This window comes from Aptenodytes patagonicus, chromosome 7 (genome assembly GCF_965638725.1).
Source record: "Aptenodytes patagonicus chromosome 7, bAptPat1.pri.cur, whole genome shotgun sequence".
In the NCBI taxonomy this organism is placed as follows: domain Eukaryota; kingdom Metazoa; phylum Chordata; class Aves; order Sphenisciformes; family Spheniscidae; genus Aptenodytes; species Aptenodytes patagonicus.
Window position 1 is genome coordinate 55,900,372 of NC_134955.1, and position 20,216 is coordinate 55,920,587.

Below are 20,216 nucleotides of genomic sequence, written 5' to 3' on the forward strand. Positions count from 1 at the left end.
GGTGACAGTCTTTCAGGGAAAGAGAAAGAATGGCAGGTTTTTACGGACAGAGACGTGGTAGAGAAATACCTGGAGGTATTCCAGATTTTGAACCAGTTATTCGTCTGCTCTTGCTATGTGTTACAGAAATCACTGGTTGTCAGATCACTTTCCTTATTCACAAAATGAGCAGAAAAGTCCCACTGCTTACAGTGGGCCTGAGCCCTGGCCAGTGAGTGATTAAACCTGTCCTAGAAATCTACAAATGTTACAGACTGTGATTGCTGCTGGCACTAAGTGCAAATCCTTAAATTTTTTCTAATGTGCCTTAGAAAAGTTTCTTAAGAGAAAATTCACATTTTTTAAAAGAGAAAATATCCCTCTGTCACCAAGACCAGAGACAATAGCTGTTCGCCCACTGGCAAAGTGAGGGTGCTATCACCATGTGTGTAACCATGCTGCAGCACAACACAATATCACATGCGATCTCCTCTGGTTCTTGATCTATGCAGGTGTGTAGCACACATCTGTACATGGTGTGCCAGTCATGCAGTGCCCAACACTGCAGACACCAGCATCACACATAGGAAATTTAGAGGCTGCTTTAAAAGCCTTCGAAGAATTGCCCCATATGTATCATCCCAAGAGTTTAACCTGCCTAGCCGTTCTCCGAGTATTAAAGCTGACTGACACATTTTGCTATTAGTTCCCTCATGGACCAGAGAGGTCAAATCCATCCACTGGAATGGATTTCAGCATTTCTTATGACCACTTCATATTGGGAGAACCTGAGTATTTCCAGGGGAGATGCAGGGACGGAGGTAGCAGCATGCTGGCTTGGTTCTGGTAGTTATTTTATACAAAGACGCACCGCTTCACTAGGTTGTATTTCATCACAAAAATCTTAGTGCCTAAAATTGCTGATACGCTAAAGTTTTAGCTTTTACGAGGGAAAACAAATCACCCCAGGAGAAACAGTTTTTATACAGATTGAATAAAAATACAGTTGAGTTACGATACCTCGAGGACAGTCACTCCCTCTCTTCCTGCTACAGAAAAGAAGACATGAGAGAGTTTGATTGGGTCTGGCCCTTTGAAACCAGTAAATGAGATTTTAACTTAAGCACAATAGGATTTTTCTTTTTCTTTCTACTTCAAATTTGATTCTTATGAAAGTGAGGGATTAATAGAACGGACCCAAGGTCTGTGCAAATAAATCTCTGCCTGCACTTTCCTACTAAAACATTTAACTCCTGTTACACCCTACAACCAGATGATTGCTGTTATTTCACTCTTCAGCATCTCTTCAGTGCTTACACTGCTAATTAAGCTGAGCCGTATGCTTTAGGCTAAATAGGATATAGATAGCATTGATGGTCAGGCTGTAAACCCCACTTCAATTGGAAGACTAACAAGCAGAGAAATCAAGTTATTCCAGTTAGGCTTTTGCAATACTCTCCTGTAATACTTCTGGGTTTGTCACTAGGAGATACATACCATATATGTCTACTATAGTAGATACATAGGATCTACTATAGATAGGATACATAGCATAGAGACAGATGTATACATAGGATACATCTATCCATGGGTAAAACTGGTACTATCATCTGATCTGAGCTCATGTTCAGTAGATACTTTGGTTTACCTCTTTTTTAGCTGCTGGGCTGGTGAGAATTTTTAAATGTTTTTCCTGTTGCACCAAAAAAAGATATAAGCCATCTGCTGCTGCCAAGCCAGTTTTCATGCTTACTGGCACTTCCAGTTTTTGTCGCACCCCAGGCTCTCAGCAGAATGAGGGTTTCCAAACGCGAAGACATGGATCTCCTTCCCTTGCTCCCCCAGGAAGTGGTAAAAAAATTCCTGTCTAAAAATACTGGAGGGTGACACTCATGTAAGGTTTTAGGGAGCGTATGCTTGGATAATAATTCTTGCCACTTTCACATTTACACTGCTCATCAGAAAGTAGGTGACGAATCTTAGTGACACCCCTGAGATGTAGGCAAATGCTTTGATATCTGTTTCAGAGAGAGGAAACTGAGCAGGAGAGGTCTTTGAGGGTCAGTTTGTGACGGGCACTGTAAACAGTCCCGTCCTCAGCATACTTTTCCACTTTCCTGGCCCCCTCCCAGTGACCAGCTACATGACAGCAGGGAACCGAGGCTGGGACACCTCTGAAACCTGCACTCATGCCTGACGTGGTGCAAGAAGGAAAGGTGAGACACAAGGCTATCCTCACCCAGAGCTAAGAAAGAGTTGAGGCAGGCAAAGGTGAGGTCTTCAGGCTGGGTTCTGATTTCTACACCAAGGCAATCAGCGTGTACCTTTCCTTGGACGAAAAGGGTTGTGCTGTATCGAGCTTACAACCCAACCTAGATGCAGCTGGAGGATGAGTGGGTGGCAGTCACATCTAAAGGGGACGGGTATATTTTAAGTAAGCAGACAACATACTGCCTTGGAGGTGGGAGACACATTTGTTGGAGATGCAATGACAGAGGTCCCAATTCCAGGAGATGCACAGGAATGAGGGCTCAGGAGGAGTACTGCAGAGGAGAGATGGTGGGATGGAGGTGTGAGAAAGGAAGGGGCAGAGCATGGTTATGGAGCCAGAGACTGGGAACACACTGGAGGGACTCTCGGCTTCAGCATCACTCAGATTAATCCCCTTGTTCTTCCCCCAGCCACCTCTACTTCCCGGCAAAAAATAGAGTGAAGGATTTCTCACACTAGCTAAAGCCAATTCAGCTAAACAATACGGGATAATACTCTGTGTCGAAGGCAGAGATGCTTCTCTTGTGAAACATCTTATTTTCCAGCATTTATCAATAGATATCTTTTACAGTGGATCAAGGAACCTGAACTACTGAGGAATGTTGCCAGGCACTTTAGGGCATCCTTTTAACAGAGCTGTTTTAGGAAGGACTCATTGATGAAAAGAAATGCTCTAGTTACTCTGTAAAAATATAATCAATAAGATTTTCTTTTATAGCTGTCTGTCCCACATCTGAGTGGTTTTCAGCTTAGCATTTGTCAGCAGTGTGAATGTCAACAATAAGGAGATCTAAGAGGAATTTTCACTTTTCTCTGAGCCTAATGCCTGTTCAAGCGGCTGACTTGTATGTTGATATTCACACTGTTGACAAATAATGGGTGTCTTCATCAAGTATATGTATTATTCTTCACTGACATGAAGCATAAGACTTTGTTATGTGAATTCCCACAGCCTTTTCAAGGCAGCTCTAAATTTGTCTGTTTAAATTTCTTTTCTGTACCTCCCATCTACCAGCATCAGAGCAGATTTGAAAAGCAATTCTTTGCTAGGCACAAGTTGCCCTGGAGAGTTACTGCTCCTGTAGGTATATTTTGCAGCCTTGGCAGAAATCATTCACAATTTGGCACTAGGCAGACAAATACAATAGCTGTTTTTGAAACGAATACAACTTTCCACATGGAATTGGACCAATCCCCTATGAACAGCCAATGGTAGATTAGGAACTACAAGTAAGAAATTTTGCAATGTGTTACCAATCCAATTCAGCTCCAATTTCAGTTGTCCATAGATGATTTTTAAGAAGTTCAGTAGATAGAGGGAAAGCCTTCCAACTCCTCAAAACTAATAAGTATTCATTTTAGCTAAACTAGAATAGCAGAGATACTTATGTAATTTTAATAAGAAATTAGATACAGACTTCTGTCTTCTTGTTTGAATTCTCCCTTTTTGATGCTCTTGGATATACTATCCCTCAAATCCTGCATAAATTTTTCAGACAACCACAAAGCACGTGCAATGCTCCACCATTGTGATATCCCTGCTGAGGCTCATCAAAAATCTTGCAGTTGCTTTGCAGGCAGATAACATTTTTCATGAAAGGTATTTTCTTTTCTTCCCCCCCCTCCAAAAAAAATCCCAAAGCTGAATAAACACCATTTAATCCAAACTGTGATTCAGGTGTCACTGCAGTAACTCACGAGACTTATGGATTTTGACTTTTTCCACTCAAAATATGAAATATTGTTTAGGTGAAGAAATTATTCCCACTCCCATTTTTCTGTATAACTGAAGTCAGTAATTTCTAACTTCCGGAGGCCTATGCAATCATATCTATTGCAAAGACAGTGGTAGGGGAGCTGAAGTGGTTACTACACACCATGTTGTACATAGGCTTCACACAGGCTTCTAAATTAAAAAAGACAGGTTTTGAAATGGATTCCTTAGATGATAATTTTGAAGCAAGAATAAATTAGAAGTAGAGTCTCCAAATAAAACTACACAAATTACTCTAGAGTTTGGGTTAGAAGAGCTTGTATCAATCTGAAATGCTACAACTAGTGATGGGCCTGGGCCAAAAATCTCACAACCCACATGCAAATTTTGAATACCGCCAGAACTGGGTAGGACGGTGTTTCCTGCCTTTACACCGGGCCAAGCCAAAGCTATCGACATTCCCCAACAACCTGCAGCAATTTGACTTTGTGGAGTTCATATTAATCTGAACATTGTGGCCCTGTCCCATTTCTAGTTTTTCTCCTCCTCATGCCCATGACTGTGCATTAAACTTCATCCTTTACGCAGGTAGGATACAGTACATACAGTGACTTGCCAATGAAAACACACTGACTACAGGATGCATTTTGCCTTTAGGATGCCTTTAAACAAAACAAGGTGTCAGCCAAGTCTTGGGTCAACCTTTGTGGGTTTGCATTGCCCTAAGCACAGTAAAAGCATTTGGAATCTTACCTTTTGATGGCTTTGTAGCAAATGATGACAACTACGAAGAGGAACACTAGTGTGGCGCAGCATACTGCAATGATAATAACCAGGCCTGGCCACCAGGTCTCTTCAGTGGGACAAAAGGTAGACTTGGGAGCTGTAAAAAGAGTGTGGAAAAATACATGAGTTCTCCCAAATAAGCAGTGTATAATCAGATACGCTTCAGTCACCCATGCAATAGCACTATGCCCGGGCCACAGATACATGCAAAGAGGATATTTTACATTTAGGACCCTTTTTTTTTCCAAGCAATCAACTAGTTTGGTACTAGATATTTCTTATCATGGTCCCCAGATGACCAGGTTCTCTGTGTCAGTGCTGTCCACACGCTCAGCACGAAGGAGAAAGGCTCAGCTCTGCTACCCGTGGGAAACCTCTCCTCCCTCTGCATTTGCCGTCTCCTGCCGCATCAGATTTAGTTTGAGAAAGAGATGTTACGCTGATAAGGGTAGGCTTTCAAACCCCATTAGGGGAGGTTTATCAGGGAGCCGCAGCAGTGCCTACCAATCAGTATTGCAGCTGCTATCCTTGTAACCTTGGAGCAAGGAACGGGGATTTGTTTTAAAAGAACAGGAATTTTGTTACATTTATTAACTGCTTTTAGAGGACTACAGTTGACAAGCTTCTTTCCCGTTACATTGTCTTTGAATTGTACGTCCAATAGTTAAGAAATGTCAACATTAAGAAATGTTAACCCGTGAAAATATAAGCAATTATTATTAGATTTTTCGTATTCAATTTAGGGCTAGAATTGTCTATGTAAGTACCACTCAAAACAAGCAATATTTTGCATCAAGAGTAATACTGGTGGCATTTAGTTGAAATCTTTTCCTTCAGGGCCATGGAAGGAAAGGGCCTTCAGCCCTTTTCCCATGCTCTGAGGGGACGCTTATTTCCTGAAGGATGGTGAGCAACAGACAATGGCATGAGCACTACCAGTGTATTGCGGAGGGGGAAGAGACCCTTAACTCAGCGTATGCAACCACATAAACTCCATGAGAATTTGGGTCACCCTAAATGAAGTTTAATAATGAATCAGTCAATGGGACTGTCTAAATCTACATTTTCAGTTAAGGAGAGGAGAGAATTAAATATAGCAAAAGGCTCTTTTTTTTAGTCTAATTATTTGATCTGATACCTCCTAAATTCTGAACTTCCTGTTATACACATCACAAATAGGTGCACAAGTTAAAATACGTCATCACACCTGCATCATTTATTGTGAACTGACATCTCCTGTGCCTCCTGTGTTTGATTAGGAAAAGACATACACATACTCTTAGGTTTAACACTCCTTAGGTAAAATCCTGAAGTACACAATTACTGAGAAAAGATTTTTTTTCCAGTTGCATGATCTATAGAAGAATTGGCAACATTGACCAGAGAAATCTGCAGGAGCGCCTTAGAAAAAGACTAGGTAAAGAACTATAAGAAGCAATCAAAATAATAAAGCCAGCAGCTTGATAATTCATAGGCAGTTCAGCATTTGGTGCCACATAAGAGTTCCTATCTTTCTCACATGCATCAGCATTCAACACATGCTATCACTCTGATCATACTTGTCTAGCAAATATCGCCTTCAATTTATTGTACGTATAGTGACTGTGAGGGTAGGTTTTTTTGTGGGTTTTTTTTTTTGTGTGGGTTTTTTTTTCCTATGGGAGAGAAAAATAAAGCTGAAAAATTAAGTGTTTTGAAAAACTTATGGTTCCTGGCTCCTCTTTTGACAATGTGTCCACTCCCAGACTCTCAGCAACTGAATTTCTACTTTATTACTATGTCAGCTGCAGAAGTCAGTTTTCAGCGGGTGATAGAACTATTTATTGTGTTGTGATAAAGCTAATGTTTTTAATGTTTCTAATATTCTCTGAAAGTTTTCCATATTGTTATTTTCTAAGATTCCAGAACAGAGGGCATTTCAAAGATGACAAAATGTTTGCATGAAAGAGCAGGCAGTCTCACGGCCAACTCCACTCTCCTGGTGTTGCCCTGGCAAACACAAAAGGTTGCAGTGAAATCAGAAGAAACATATGCATCAGCAGATGCCATGTAAAATTAGATGAGATCATAAAAAGTGGGGCAAGTAAGGCCATCATTATCTTGTCCTTGTTCTTCCTCCAAGGCGGGATCAACCAAACTATTCGTAAAGCAAACTGAGATGGTGAGACGGGGTGGCTCCTTGGCACAACACGAGACTGACAAATGGCAGAGACAGGGTATAAAGCAAGGCTTGTTACATGCCTGTGCACCACATGCTCCTTGATGGTTTATCACAGTATTTTTACATGGAGAATAAGCAGATATATGTGGGACTGACTGAATAGTGAAAATTATTCCTGACAGCCTATATGTCGTTATTAACGACAGGAAAACAAGAATTGCTGATGTGGAGGCGACCCCTAATCCACCTGGCTCAGTTCCCTTCCTCACTGGTCCAGACCAGGCACTCAGAAAGAAGCACGAGAAATCACACTGGAAGCTATCAAAGCCTGTTTCTTAGTGGCTGGTGGGTTTATACAGCTTTAAAAAGTATTTTCTGTTTCTACCCCATATTATTGCAGTGCTAGGTACTTGTTTTCCTTAGAAATGTCCACTCTTTTTCTAATAAGCTCCTGGTTGCGTGCTGTTTTCTGCCTTTCTCAGTATGCATTCACATAGCCCTCATTACTGTGGCATTTCTATGTCCTTAATGCATTTCTCCTCACAATTATCCTCTGAGGAAGAGCAGAACTGCTTTTAATCCCCTTGTGCTGATGGGAAGCCCAAGCCTGGCCCGCATGGATGCTTCCACATGCCTGCCGTGCTGCGTGCCTATGAGCAGCAGCTGGGAAAGTCAGCCGAGAGGGGAACTCCCCAAAGAGCCAGCAAGGTGCCTGGGAAGTGCCATGTCCTCAGAGAGGTGCCTCTTGGTGAGTTTCGCACTAAGCTCTTGATGTTGGGGAGGCGTTGATGCCTCTGTCCCCCTAGGATGGGGCTCATAGCTCTGCTCCCTGGGGCAGCCCAGGGCTGGGGAGGCTCTCCATCCTCCTGTGCCTGGGTCCCAGCCCCCAGCTCATCACCCACAGTGTAGAAAAACCAGGTTGCACCTGCGAGGGGCTGAGCCTGCGTGTGCCATGCCCTTAATGATCAGAAATTATCCTGGGGTGAGAACACCCATAGCACCCTCTCGCAACTGTGCCACTTTGCATAGAATAGCAATGCATTTCTTCGGCACTCTGTGGAAGAGGGAAGACATGAGTCCCAAATCCTGCTCTAATACTGAAATTATTATAGTAAACACTGAGCAGAAGATGTCCCACACTACCTATAACAATGACAATGCCCAGTTGTTTCATTGTCTTGCAAAAGCTTTGATGAAATGCAGGAAAACACTTAAATTCTCATGGTTGCCTCCTTCTTTGTACCACCTCTTTCAAATCCGTTATAAACCCCCAAAAGGTGTATGCTTTCAGAACCAAATCAGAATCCTTTTTTCAGAATCCCTTCCCTTGTCACGTAAAGAAACAAGCCACATACTGCTGTCATTCACAGAGGTGTATTTGGGGAGTGGAGGACATCTCTAGGCACAGGGACTCCCTTCGTCATCACTGTGGGGCTACTGAGAGCTGAGGGTTGGCTAGCCCGGCCATGGTGTTTACTCCCTTGGGACCCATCGCCGGCCTCATGAGAGCGGTTTCAGCTGCTGAGAGCATGATTGCCTCCTGGTTTGACTCATTCCTGGCTGCTCTTCACTGGTCTCAAAATCAGCTGAATGGAGAAAGTGATTTTCACAGTGCAAAACAACTTGGCGAAAATGTGCTTTTTCTCCTAAGCCCTTCTGCACATCATTGAACATACCGTTGGGTGGAAAGTGGTAGGAAAGTGATGACATTTTAAAGAAGATAAGCAGAGTGAGCTAAGCAATCACAGCCTGTCATCCTGACAAATCCTGCCAAAATAATGAAAATCTCATTCAATTAATAAAATATTAAAATAAATAATTGATGCTAAACAGCATAGGTTTAGGAAAACACATCTTGTCAAACTAACTAGATATTTTCTGAGGAGATTACTGGTTTAGTAAATAGATGTATTAGTGCTGGTGTGATAACTTTAGACTGTGCTATGACATTCGACTTAATTCCGCATGATCTTGGGGTTATGAAACTGTAAAGCTACACAGTAAATGTGGAACACATAAATTGAGTTAAAAGCCAATGAACTGGTATGTCTCAAAATCTAACTATAAATGGAAAGTCACTGCTGAGAGAATGCGTTTTTTAACAGTGACTCCCCCCTTCCCCCCAAATTAGGGTGATGGATACTGGTAGAGTTTGTAAATGACTCAGGAATGTACTCCACTACAAGTGGAGACTAAGCATATTTAGATTAGAAATAGGGTAATTATTACCATTAAGGGCAATTATCCATTACAATAGTCTATCAATCAGCTCTGGTGGAGTATTTCACTGAAAAATTTAGTTTAAGGTAGACTTTTCATTTTTCCTAAAAGAAGTCTAAATTCAGCTAAAGAGACTGGATTCAAGCATAAGAATTAGGTGAAGTGCGTGCTCTGTCTTTGGAAAGACCACATGAGCACAATGCCTTTTTTTTCTTGGCTTTAAAATTTATGAAGTACAAATGCTGGTTAGGTTTACACTTAGAGGGCCAAACCTTCAACTATTTCCAACAGCACCAGGCCTCAATAAATACAATGAATAAACAGACCGACTTCAGACCTACGGTGGGCGGCTGGATCCAACTTATTGAAAAAAAATTAATGAAAAAGTACTTTTAGAGCAAAGGCATCCTGCAAACTATTTAAGCACCACAAAAATCTCACACACTTGCTTTCTTGACTCAATTTGTTTTGAAGGCTCAGCATAAAGACACAGCTCCAGTTCTAATGTTAGTAGGTATCTGTACACACATGGGTCTAGCCAGAAATATGCATACCAGGAAAGATTAGCTCAGCTACAGAGGGATTCCCTCAATGTCCAGGCACAAAAATAGAGGTTGTGTCACTGGAAATTTTTATGTTTCCATAAAATCACAAAGAAGTCTCTGATTTCTTTTTAGCAAATCTCAGTGGGTCACTCTCAAAATTGCCCTGAGCTACTAAAAACAAAAACAGTGATGAAGCTGTTTTAATCTTCTGGATTAAGCATTAAATGGTTTTGCATATGTTATAAAAGCGACACGTATTGCCTGCAACAGAATATAGAAACAGGACTTGGAATCCTTGGATACACTCACAGGTTATCTTTAGTGGTCATGGCTGTACTTTATAAAGCTAAGATTTTGGAAATCTAGTACTCCTGTTATTTATTTTGATTAGGGTTATTACTTTCCATTGCAGTATGGGTTGTAGGCTAATTGGTCTTCGCATGGGAATGCCGGGACATTGGAAAGTAACACCACCAAGTCTGTCAGGAGAGAGTAAGTGCATGCTCCATCATGGGGGTTACGCTGGGTTGAGTTGGTGCCTCTGCGCAGCCCTCAGCAGTGATGCTGAGGCAGGGAGCCTGCATCAGGGCATCCCTTTCCACTGGCTCTCATCCATCAGCCAGCCCAACAAAGCAAAGCAAAGCAAAGCAAAGCAAAGCGAAATAAAACAAAACACAGGGCTGAGACAGAAAATAGCTAAGGGAGGCAGTGACCCGTGGTCCTATGTGCAATCCCAGGGGAGGTGTCCCTGGCCGAGGTCTGAGTGTGCCAATCTGCTTACAGGCTCGGTCCCAAGTAGCTGGCGAGTGGGCACTGATGTGACGTGGAAGGGTGACAGTGAACCCCCTCACCTCTCTACAACAACAGTAACTTCATGCCTAAAAAAGGAAGAGCACTTTCAAGATAAATCAAAACTGATTATTGTTTTTCCTCCTGCTTTTATTCCTGTTCTTGCAGAAAGGTCAAGAGTGCTGGCGTAATCATCTTTATGAGACATCTGCCCGTTTTTAATATTATATACTCACAACAGGCTAAACCCTGCCATCTCTATGCCTGCAGCACTCCTCTTGCTATTGTAGGGCTGCCTGAATCAGCCATGCACTTTTAATTAGCATGCTAGGAAGCAAGACTGGATTTTATTTCGAAGGCAGGCTCATATTCCAAGGGCCTCAAGTGTTTTATCAGTCTTGGTTGGAACTTAAAAGGAATTGGAGATGCAGGCAATGTGTTTCTAGCAACCTCTATGTATGTCATGTATTTTAGAGACCTGTTGATCTACTGGATAAGGCAGGGTTTGGGGTTCTAGTCTCATCTTCTCTCTTATTTGCCTTATTATTTTGATGTATTCATATAATTTGCACGTTGGCATCTCCATTTGCAAGACAGAGAGAAGCCACTACTTCCTACGGCCATTATCACACTGGCATGCAGGAACAAGCCCAGAAAACGTGGAGAGGTTTAGATGTGATTTCAGATGTCAAGGTATATGAAAAGATTCCCAGGACACTCCATGCCCAGTTAAATATGGAGAGGGATTTTGAATCTGTTGCAGCTTGGGTCTCTTCACATCAAGGTGTCTCATCCAACCCCCTGTAGAATAGAGGAGTTCAATGAACCCCCTGATTAATGTGAAATAACTTGAGTTCTGGGAGGAGAAACCCTACGGAGGAACAGTTACACACCCACAGACACCAAGGCTTGGACACTTACTCTATAAGCATTGTGTGCTGTAAAAGATGAAACACAAGGAGAGCCTCCATCACATGCCCACATCTTTTTTGAGGAAGCTGATTTCAGTGCTGAGACTGAGGTCTCTTGTCTACTTTCACGTAAGGCCCTTCACTCCCCCCAGCAGTGTAAATTCACCCCAAAGTGAGTGCTGATTATCTTAATGCCGATTAACTTAATTGTACATCAGAATGAAGCCTTGGGCAGCTAATAGAAAGGGCCAAGAGCTCAAGTGAAGTAAACGAGAAGCTGTCCCTGCTCATTGCAGGGGGGGTTGGACTAGATGACCTTTAAAGGGCCCTTCCAACCCCAACTATTCTATGATTCTATGAAACTAGAAGTCCACCCAGCTGTGAGACTGGTGCCAGCTGAGGACCTTGTCCCAGCATCTGCATGATGATGCTCATAAGCTGCTCTGAATTTTGCCGAAGGTCAGGAGCTCAGTCCCCAGAGCCCTGGAGGCTGTGGGCTCTCTGGGTGCAGGTTTTGTTGCCTAACCTGTGGGAGATCTGTGAGTCAGTGTCAGTTCAAGCGTCCCCTTTGTTTGCTGTATTTCCTCATGTAGGAACTGCTACAGATCTGTTTGGGTAATCCAAGTGGTAGGAACAGGGCTGCTAACAGCAAGAGGCAGCCAGCACGGGAAAAACAAATCCTTCAGAAGAGCTTTCTAATGAAGTTTGTGGTAGTGCTAGACCTTGATACAAATATAGATCTTCAGCTGTTATTCTAAAAGGCATTTCAGGAATAGGCAAAGTATGTGTCCCCTTCGAACCATATCCATTGACACTCTTGGATTTGAGGGGAAAATTTCCTGGGAGGATGGGGGAGAGGAGGCTGACCAGGAGATGGGGGGGCCTTGGTGCCTCCTCCCGGGGCAGAAAGCCATGCACGCATGCATGCCATGCAGCGGCTCCTCCGCTTGCCCCAGCCTCACGCCTGCCCCGACACACAGGCCCTGGGGCTTGCGCGTGGCCAGAGGGAAACCTGAGCTCACGTTCACGTTGCAACCACAGCTGCAGGCAGAAGGCAACGCTCAGGCTGGTGATCATGTACAAAGACGGGCTCACAGAAGGAAGGATTGCCATTTTCCGCTGACAGACGAAGAGGATTGTCTAACCGTGTCAGGTTTCTGTGTGCTGTGAGAGGAACTCCCTGGTATTTACACACACACACACACACACACACACAAAAAAAAAAGCATACCTATATGTATATACATATATGCATAGACATACATGTCTATAAACACACATATGTATGTAGAAAGGATATATATATGAATATATATTTAATGTATGTATATAAAGGGGTATACATATGCACCCATATAAATGAAACTGCTGCCAATAGTTTTGTTAAATGTGTTTGCATTCTCAGTGGCTCCTCAGGATTAATTAGTAAGTGTTGGTGACAGAGTATGTGAGAAATTCTACCAACTCCTTTTTTTCCTCTCCCTCTTCCCTGCACTTGAGATTTCTTACATCGGCTGAACACATAAAGGCAAACATTCACATTTGAGGCACCTCTGTGTGTGTCTGAAATGATTTCGAAGATATAGGAGCTATAAGATATGAATGGATGCACTTCGCTGTCTCCCTGGCAGGTCCAAAAATCACCTCATCAACCTCCCTTCACAGTTGTTGCCTGCAGACGACACACCTGGCCACGCTTGAACTGCTGGAGGGGAGATGCAGGAGCATATCACATCAAACGCCAAAGGCAATGCTGGTACCAACAGGAGCCCCGGGAGCTGGGTCAGCCCTCCTCCCTGACTGGCTGGCCGTGGCCTCGGAGACAGCCCACAAGAGGCCATAATCCTCCTCTGCACTGCCTCCAGACCGTACAGCAAACACAGAGCAAAGACTGTCAGCAGACTCAGGGAGGGGAAGGTAGAGGCATTCCCAGATTTCAGCTATAGTGGATCCAAGATAGGAGTCCAAGCAGGTCTAGCCTCAACCACATGAGCTGGTGGTGACACACAATTAAACCTTGAAGAAAGATAAACTGGATTTGGCCACAACTGCAATGGGGCAACTCCTTTGCCCCATGGTAAGCCATGGTCATAACCAAACCCATCTAGCTGCTGGCCAGAGGGCTTTGGGCACAGACTGCCCCCCTTCTGGCACCCCAATGGCAGCTACAGTCTCAGCCCCCTGGAAGATATGAAATGACATAGAGGAGATACTGGGAGCAGACCACCTTAGAAGAGCAAGACAGTGTCACATGCACTGCCATATACTTGCACATATTTGCCCAGAAAAGTTGTGGATGCCCCATCCTTGGAAGTGTTCAAGGCCAGGTTGGATGGGGCTCTGAGCAACCTGATCTAGTGAGAGATGTCCCTGCCCATGACAGGGGGGTTGAACTAGATGACCTTTAAAGGTCCCTTCCGACCCAAACCATTCTGTGATTCCATGATGTTTAAATGTCCGGCATGGAGGTGCTTTGGCATTGCAGCTGCTGGGCACAACGGTTGGGATGTGGCCCCAGCCCTGCTGCTGCTTCGCCCTTGCTTCCCCCTGAGAAGCAGAAACAAAGCAAGCTCCAAAGGAGAGCTCTAAACACTAAAGCAGCGTTGAGTGGATTAAATCCGGCAAATATGAGATTCCCACAGCACCGTGGCTTCCCAGGGCTGTTCTGCTCAAAGTGATGGACACACCTGTTTAGAGAGTTGGGGGAAAAAAGGGCGCAGGATGGGCAGCACATAAAGCCAGATCTATTAACAGCCATCATTAACTTGACGGAGTGGGCCAATGCAGCAGGAATGTAAAGCAGGAATGGATGACAGCTTCAATAACAGATGAAGTCCACTTGGGGCAAGTTTGTCTCCAGTAAATCCGAACATGATAGAAAGGATTTGGATTATCAGTCCCCAAAGAGCAGTGACCCAGAAAGCTGCTCTGCTGGACCCACTCCCTGATATCCTGCCACAGAGAACAGGCACAGGAGGAAGATGCTACCCAGCAAGGAAAGACCGAAGAACTGCTTTAGACCAGCAATATCCTATCCCACCACCCTCACCTCTGGAGCATGGCTGTAACTGTAAGCATGTGAAATAGACTGGCTTAAAGAAAACAAGAATCACCTAATTTTGGAGCAAATTTTGATCCAGAAGAAAAATCTACATTGGTTTTCTTTCATTTTTTTACTTCCTTATAGATCTGTGCCCTTCCTGTTGCTTGTAAACTTAGGACCATTTCCAGAGTGCCATGAGCTAGTCGGGTAAACAACTACTACCAGGCAATAGTGGTGTGCTCAGCAGAAAGCCTGTCCTGATTTACTGCCTCCCTGGAGTAGCTAGGTTAAATAATACTGGTGGAAATCAGCTATTCCTGTAGCAGATGATACTTCTGTTTATCACATTATGTTGCAGACAAGTTTATATCATGCAGCTGCTCTGTGCATATGTTCCTACTACACTTTTAAGGGGGATACTGCAATCACTACGCAGTGGGAACTTCTGCTATAATAAAAACATGTGTGGGATGATGCTGGAGAAATTCCCTCCCCCGCAGCTTTTACACTGTAGACGCTGTTATTCTACACTGTCAGTTCCCTCATCTCCTTAGTTTTCTCCCTCTTTCTAAAAATACTTCCCTTCTGAAACAAGAATCACGCTCAGCTTTGTGCTTAGTTTTGGAGACTGGAGTTTTCAGGAGGTAGAGGAAAGGGGCAGTTCTGCAGGAGTTCTCTGAAGGTCACGGGCGATAGAGGAGTGCATGGCTCATTGCAAGAAATAGGACTGGAACCACCAGTGAAAAAAATTGAGTCTGGATACAGCCAGTGGAAAAGAGAGGAGCTGGGTGGGGGAGTTTTAAGTGTGGTGCTTAAGATCTAAGCTTTACAGGCTATTGAACCTGCACACATTTAGGTTTGGGTTTTGCAGTGGATTTCACGGAAGTCCCATGTTGCTGTGCTGTCTTGGTTAAGTCTCATGCAGCTGCTTTCCCTGGCAGATTTGAGAGTCCTTTAGAAAATGAACATATCATTAGGACCAAAATAAAAATAATACCAGATGAAAGTATCGGTGAAGCACATTGTGAGGAAGTGGCTTGTGCAAAGTCACTGCAGCTCAGTGAAAAAGCCAGGAAACAAAATGCCTTTTGACTCCCTGCCAGTCCTATCCTCTGGATCGTGTTGCCTCCTCCTTGGGAGTCAGATGCAAACACTGGATTTGGCCATAACTACATGACGGGGCGGCAGCAGCAAACTGCCTTGTTGACTTCCCAGGCAGGCGCCAGATCTCTGCCCCAAGCCGGCACGCTGACGCCGTGCCCAGGAGCTCTGTGCGGCCGAGACCTATGGACAGAAATGAGGTGGGATCCCATAGGGTGCCCAGGAAGGGCTGATGCTAAGCTTGTGGGATAACTTATATTGGTTTTGGCACGGCTGCAGAGGAAGACTAGTATTTCAGCTCAGAGTCCTACATGCTTATGGAAGGATTATAATGATGCAGACAGCAGAGCAGTCAAAGGACTACCAAAAAAAGTAGGGAGGGAAAGTCTGTGCTCCAAACGATCGGCAGGCTGAGGGCCAGATCTGCCAGCCATAATCCTATTAGGTTGTCGGTGGAGCTGATGGGACCCACCAGAACTGAGGTATGGCCCCGCAAATAGGAGCAAAACATGGTTTCAGCTGCCAAGGTCTTTTGGAGGAGAGTGGGGTTAGTGAGCACAGAGGGAGAGTCTGTTCTCTAAAGCATGATCTGGAGAAGCAGTAGCATTTAAAGGCCTTGTGGAAAAAAGGCTTTTAAGGAGATTACATCATAGCTAGCCTCTGTGTTAACACTCGGCTCTGGCATTTATCTTTACAATGGACGCTCACGTCAGCTACTGCCCTCTGATCTGACTTTGTCACATGTTTTTCTAAACAGCAGTCTCCCGATGAGACGCCGTTTCTCCCTCGCCATCTGATTCTCCCTCAGCAAAAAGGACGGCATTATTTTTACCACGATTAAATCACACACTATTGGTTTCTGTCCCGATCAAATGAGAATTGAAGCCTGTGCCTTGCAAGGCAGCCTCCTCCTCGCAGCAACACGGTCATTCTGGAGAGCCTCGTGGCACCATCACATTTCCCCACTCTCTGCAACCTGGATCAGCGCCAGGCTGGGCAGCACCGAGATAGTCCTAGTGACACTCCCAGATAGTCCTAAGCGCTGCCTCCCCGTGAGAGCCGTCGCTCAGGTCAACCCCGCTGTACTTGGTGGCCTGCTTTCCGAACACAGAAATCGTCGATCAGATCAGTGGGTATTTGGTGCCTCTAAGAAACAGGTCACAACTGCCTGAAAATTTGCTGTTAAATTAGTACCCTTGAATTTATTTTAGGAGGTGACCTGATTTCCAGAGGTTCTGAGCACTGAGAGCCAGAATGCTTTAACTTGGGTGCTTCAATGTAGATATACAAGCTTAAGTTTAATCTTCTGAGTTTTATGATATAGGCTTTAACCTCTCTTTAGGCAGAGTGTCACGGTGGGTAGAGGACAGAAATTCCTCTCAAGACGTGGGTTCCAGCCTCAGCAACCTTGCTTGTTGGGTGATTTTGGAAAGATCTTCACCCCCAGCCTCTGATTCTCCTTCTCCAGGATGGGGACAGTAGTCCCAGCTTTTCAAACTGTTGCAAGATACAGGGATAAAACGTGCAACACAAGGCTGCACGTCAGCACTGTTGTTATTCCTTTCCCAGTTCTCTAATAGGGTAAATAGGCAAATTTATAAGTACTTCATCTATATTTCTACGAAAGCCAGCTGTATTTCCCTGACCTTCCCGTCAACTACCTATTCAAGCAAACACAGCAGCAAGGCCACGGTCTACAGCAGAACAGCAGCAGCATGGCACTGACCTGGGGACAGTACTTCTCAGTTCTCTCTAACAGAGGCACCACTGAGAGGCACAAAGATGCGCCAGCACAGTACCATCCACTTCATTGCACAAACACAGAGCCCGGCTCTCCAGCAGCGAGCGACGCATGCAGAAAGCATGGGCTATTCTTCAGCAGGGAAAATCAGTGCTGAGGATCATCTGCTTGGCCCAGCAAACTGTGGGACCCCATCATGTTACAGCAGTGAAAAGAGCATCCTGGAGAAAAGAGGCCTGAAAACACTGAACATTCATGCTAAGTCTGCCTTTGTCATTTCGGCGTTCTGATACCTGAAAGCATAGTAGCATTTTCCACCAGTATTCAACAAGCACACACACATGCACACATACATACATACAGATCTATATATGTCCCTCCCCCATTCTGCTTTGGCTGGCACAGATTTCCTAGAGAGGATCTAAAAATGAGTATGACACACAGGGACAAGTGAAATTCCAACACTTTTTAAGGATAAACTTAACACTTGTAATAGGTGTCAAACCATCAGCCTTGCAGACCAAGCGTGTTCTGCAGCCCGTCCCCTGCTAGCGTGCCCCAGGTACACCTGCCCTGCAGCCACTTCTGCGAGGAACCAGTCAGCCACCCCGCTGTGTGAACCTCTGGCTTCCTTGCTGCGTCTCATAACAAGGTTGAAAAAAAATCAGAAGCTTCTGTTTTGGTGTTTGCTGTGACGGGCTCCCTGCCCACTGACACCCACAGAGCTCAGTACATGTGTGAGCAACTTCAACACAGGCAAGAGGAGGTTTGCTGCTGTGAATCAAATGTGGAGCCTTTTTCAAGCCTCTTGGGAAAAGGGCTACCTTTCTTTGCAGGCTTATGGCACCGGGCCCTGGGGCATTTGACAGTGGAATTTGACAAATGGAAACAGTAAAGGGTCACATCCAAACTGGAACTCGCTGGGGACAGGAGATGCATTTTCCCACAGAGTTTTCCTCCTCCATCACATAGCCAACGTAACCTCCCAGATCCACTGCAGTAAGATAGGTATGAAGAGAAATGAGTTTTCTGGACAGTTGTCTCCCCCAGTCAAGCTGGCTTTCTTTCAGGCTGTTTCAGAGGCTGTTTTGGGGCAGAAGACGGGCTCGACACCAGCTACCAGGTATTTCAGGGAGAGACAGGCTCCTGCATGGGGCGGTGCAGCTGCAGAGGGCATCTCATGAAGAAGTGACTGCCAAGGAGCAAAGACATGAGCAGAAAATTGGCCTCATCCTCGCTGCGTCCTCCCTCATGACCTGCTGTCCACCACCCTCCTCAGGTCAGCAGCAAGGAATTGCTTAGTAAACAGCACATAGAAAGCACCCGTCCTCTCCAAAATAAGGTGGAGTGGGCCATGGCTTAGGACACTTGCTGGGAGTTAAGTGGTTTGGAGAGTTCATTCAGCACCTATCTGCATTTTTAGGTGATAAAAGCCCTTAAAAAGCTATCCCTTGATTTTACTAAGCCTCAGGCACCCTTGGATGAAATCCATGCCCCAGCAGGCACTGCGAAGGCAGGTATAGCTGAGCCTGTTAAGGTATGGTCATGGCACCGTATGGACACTTTACCTACCTATGGTGATATCCCTTTCAGGCTGTTAATTCCCATATCTGCTGATACACGCTCCTTTGCCAGGGGTTTGTTGAAGCTATATCATCATTGACAGAGGAGAAATAAGACATGACGTAGTGATGTTTTGCACCATGGGTTCTTGTCCAGCCCCTCAGGCTGCCCCCTTTCTTTCATTACCGTGTGGTGACAGCATGGCCATAGGCTCTGCCTCTTGCTCCTGGCACAGTGAATGCCTTATCCTCCTTGCTATGTGGTGGTGCAACCTGCTCTTCGATGAATGGTAGGACAGGACATAGCTGATCAATTCTATAGCAGTTATTGTTCACTTCTGAGCCTAAAAATAATCATAATCTTCAGTGCTTGACATCCACTAGTCTCAAATCCAAAGTTTACAGAGGTGAAAAAATATCTCCGTTTCAGATATGATAACTCTGAGTGGCTGATAGGGTAGTTGACTCTCTTGGGATCTCCCAGCAGGTCGGTGGCAGAGGGAGAAGCGGCATCCTGGACTCTCTTTTTGCCGTTCCCCGCAGAGTGGGCAAGACGCCTCCTTTGCGGGAGTCACAGTACGTCACCATCAAGTCTTCTGAAAGCTTATCCATCTTTCAGCTCTTGCAGAAGAAAGTGAACAGGCCTTCAAAGGAGGGATAATACAGACTGAAATTCAAACAGCTGAAATAGGATTTCGGAAGTCTAAGCTCCTACATTAATGACCAGTCTTTTGCCAGAGAACGATTAATAAGATACCTCAGGGTTGGCAGATTTAATCCCACAGAAAGATGACAGATTTTCTTGGTATAATGTTCTATACAGAGATCAAATAAAGGTCCATATCTGCACAACTTCTTCAGGCTGTGCAGTATTCACGAGTGGTCCCATCAAAGTCACAGGCTATGAAATGTAAGTAAAATTCAGTGCTACTAGTATGATTAAGATATTATCTCTTAGATCCTTTAGTGGCTTTTTAAAGAGCTCAGGAACCTCCAGATAAAACCAAAGATTGGACAAGCCTCATAGCTTAGAGCTGAAACTTTCTCAAAATTAGTTCCCCTTCAGGGAAGGCAGATACAAAACCAGCTTCAGCCAACTGCAGACTGAATTTCCTGACGCAGATTGTGGAAGACTTGGAAATACTTGGAATATTTTCCCCATGTGTTAGTAGCAGCAGTTTCTAAGGCAGTGGTTTGTGACCATCTCTGAAAAATTAATGGTTTGCCTGTCGGGCATTCAGATACTATACAGAGGGAGTGACTATAATAGACGTATACTTTAGATTGGTAAGTACAGATGGCTTTAAAGAGCTCACAGTACAAAGAAAGCCACATTGCAAGTCATACGAGTTTTAGGGAACAGCTGGCTGACTATGTAGCAGATACTTCTGTT

The 20,216-nt window shown here is 44.5% G+C and overlaps 1 protein-coding gene across 2 annotated transcripts in view; it reads right to left on the bottom strand.

Moving 5' to 3' along the window:
• PRIMA1 (proline rich membrane anchor 1) overlaps nucleotides 1–20,216 on the bottom strand; it is a 57,934-nt gene that overhangs the window by 22,235 nt on the left and 15,483 nt on the right. For both annotated transcript variants that reach the window (XM_076345343.1, XM_076345344.1), the window contains exon 3: nucleotides 4,718–4,847. In XM_076345343.1, the coding sequence (XP_076201458.1) occupies nucleotides 4,718–4,847 (130 nt within the window). The remainder of the gene's footprint in view (nucleotides 1–4,717; nucleotides 4,848–20,216) is intronic.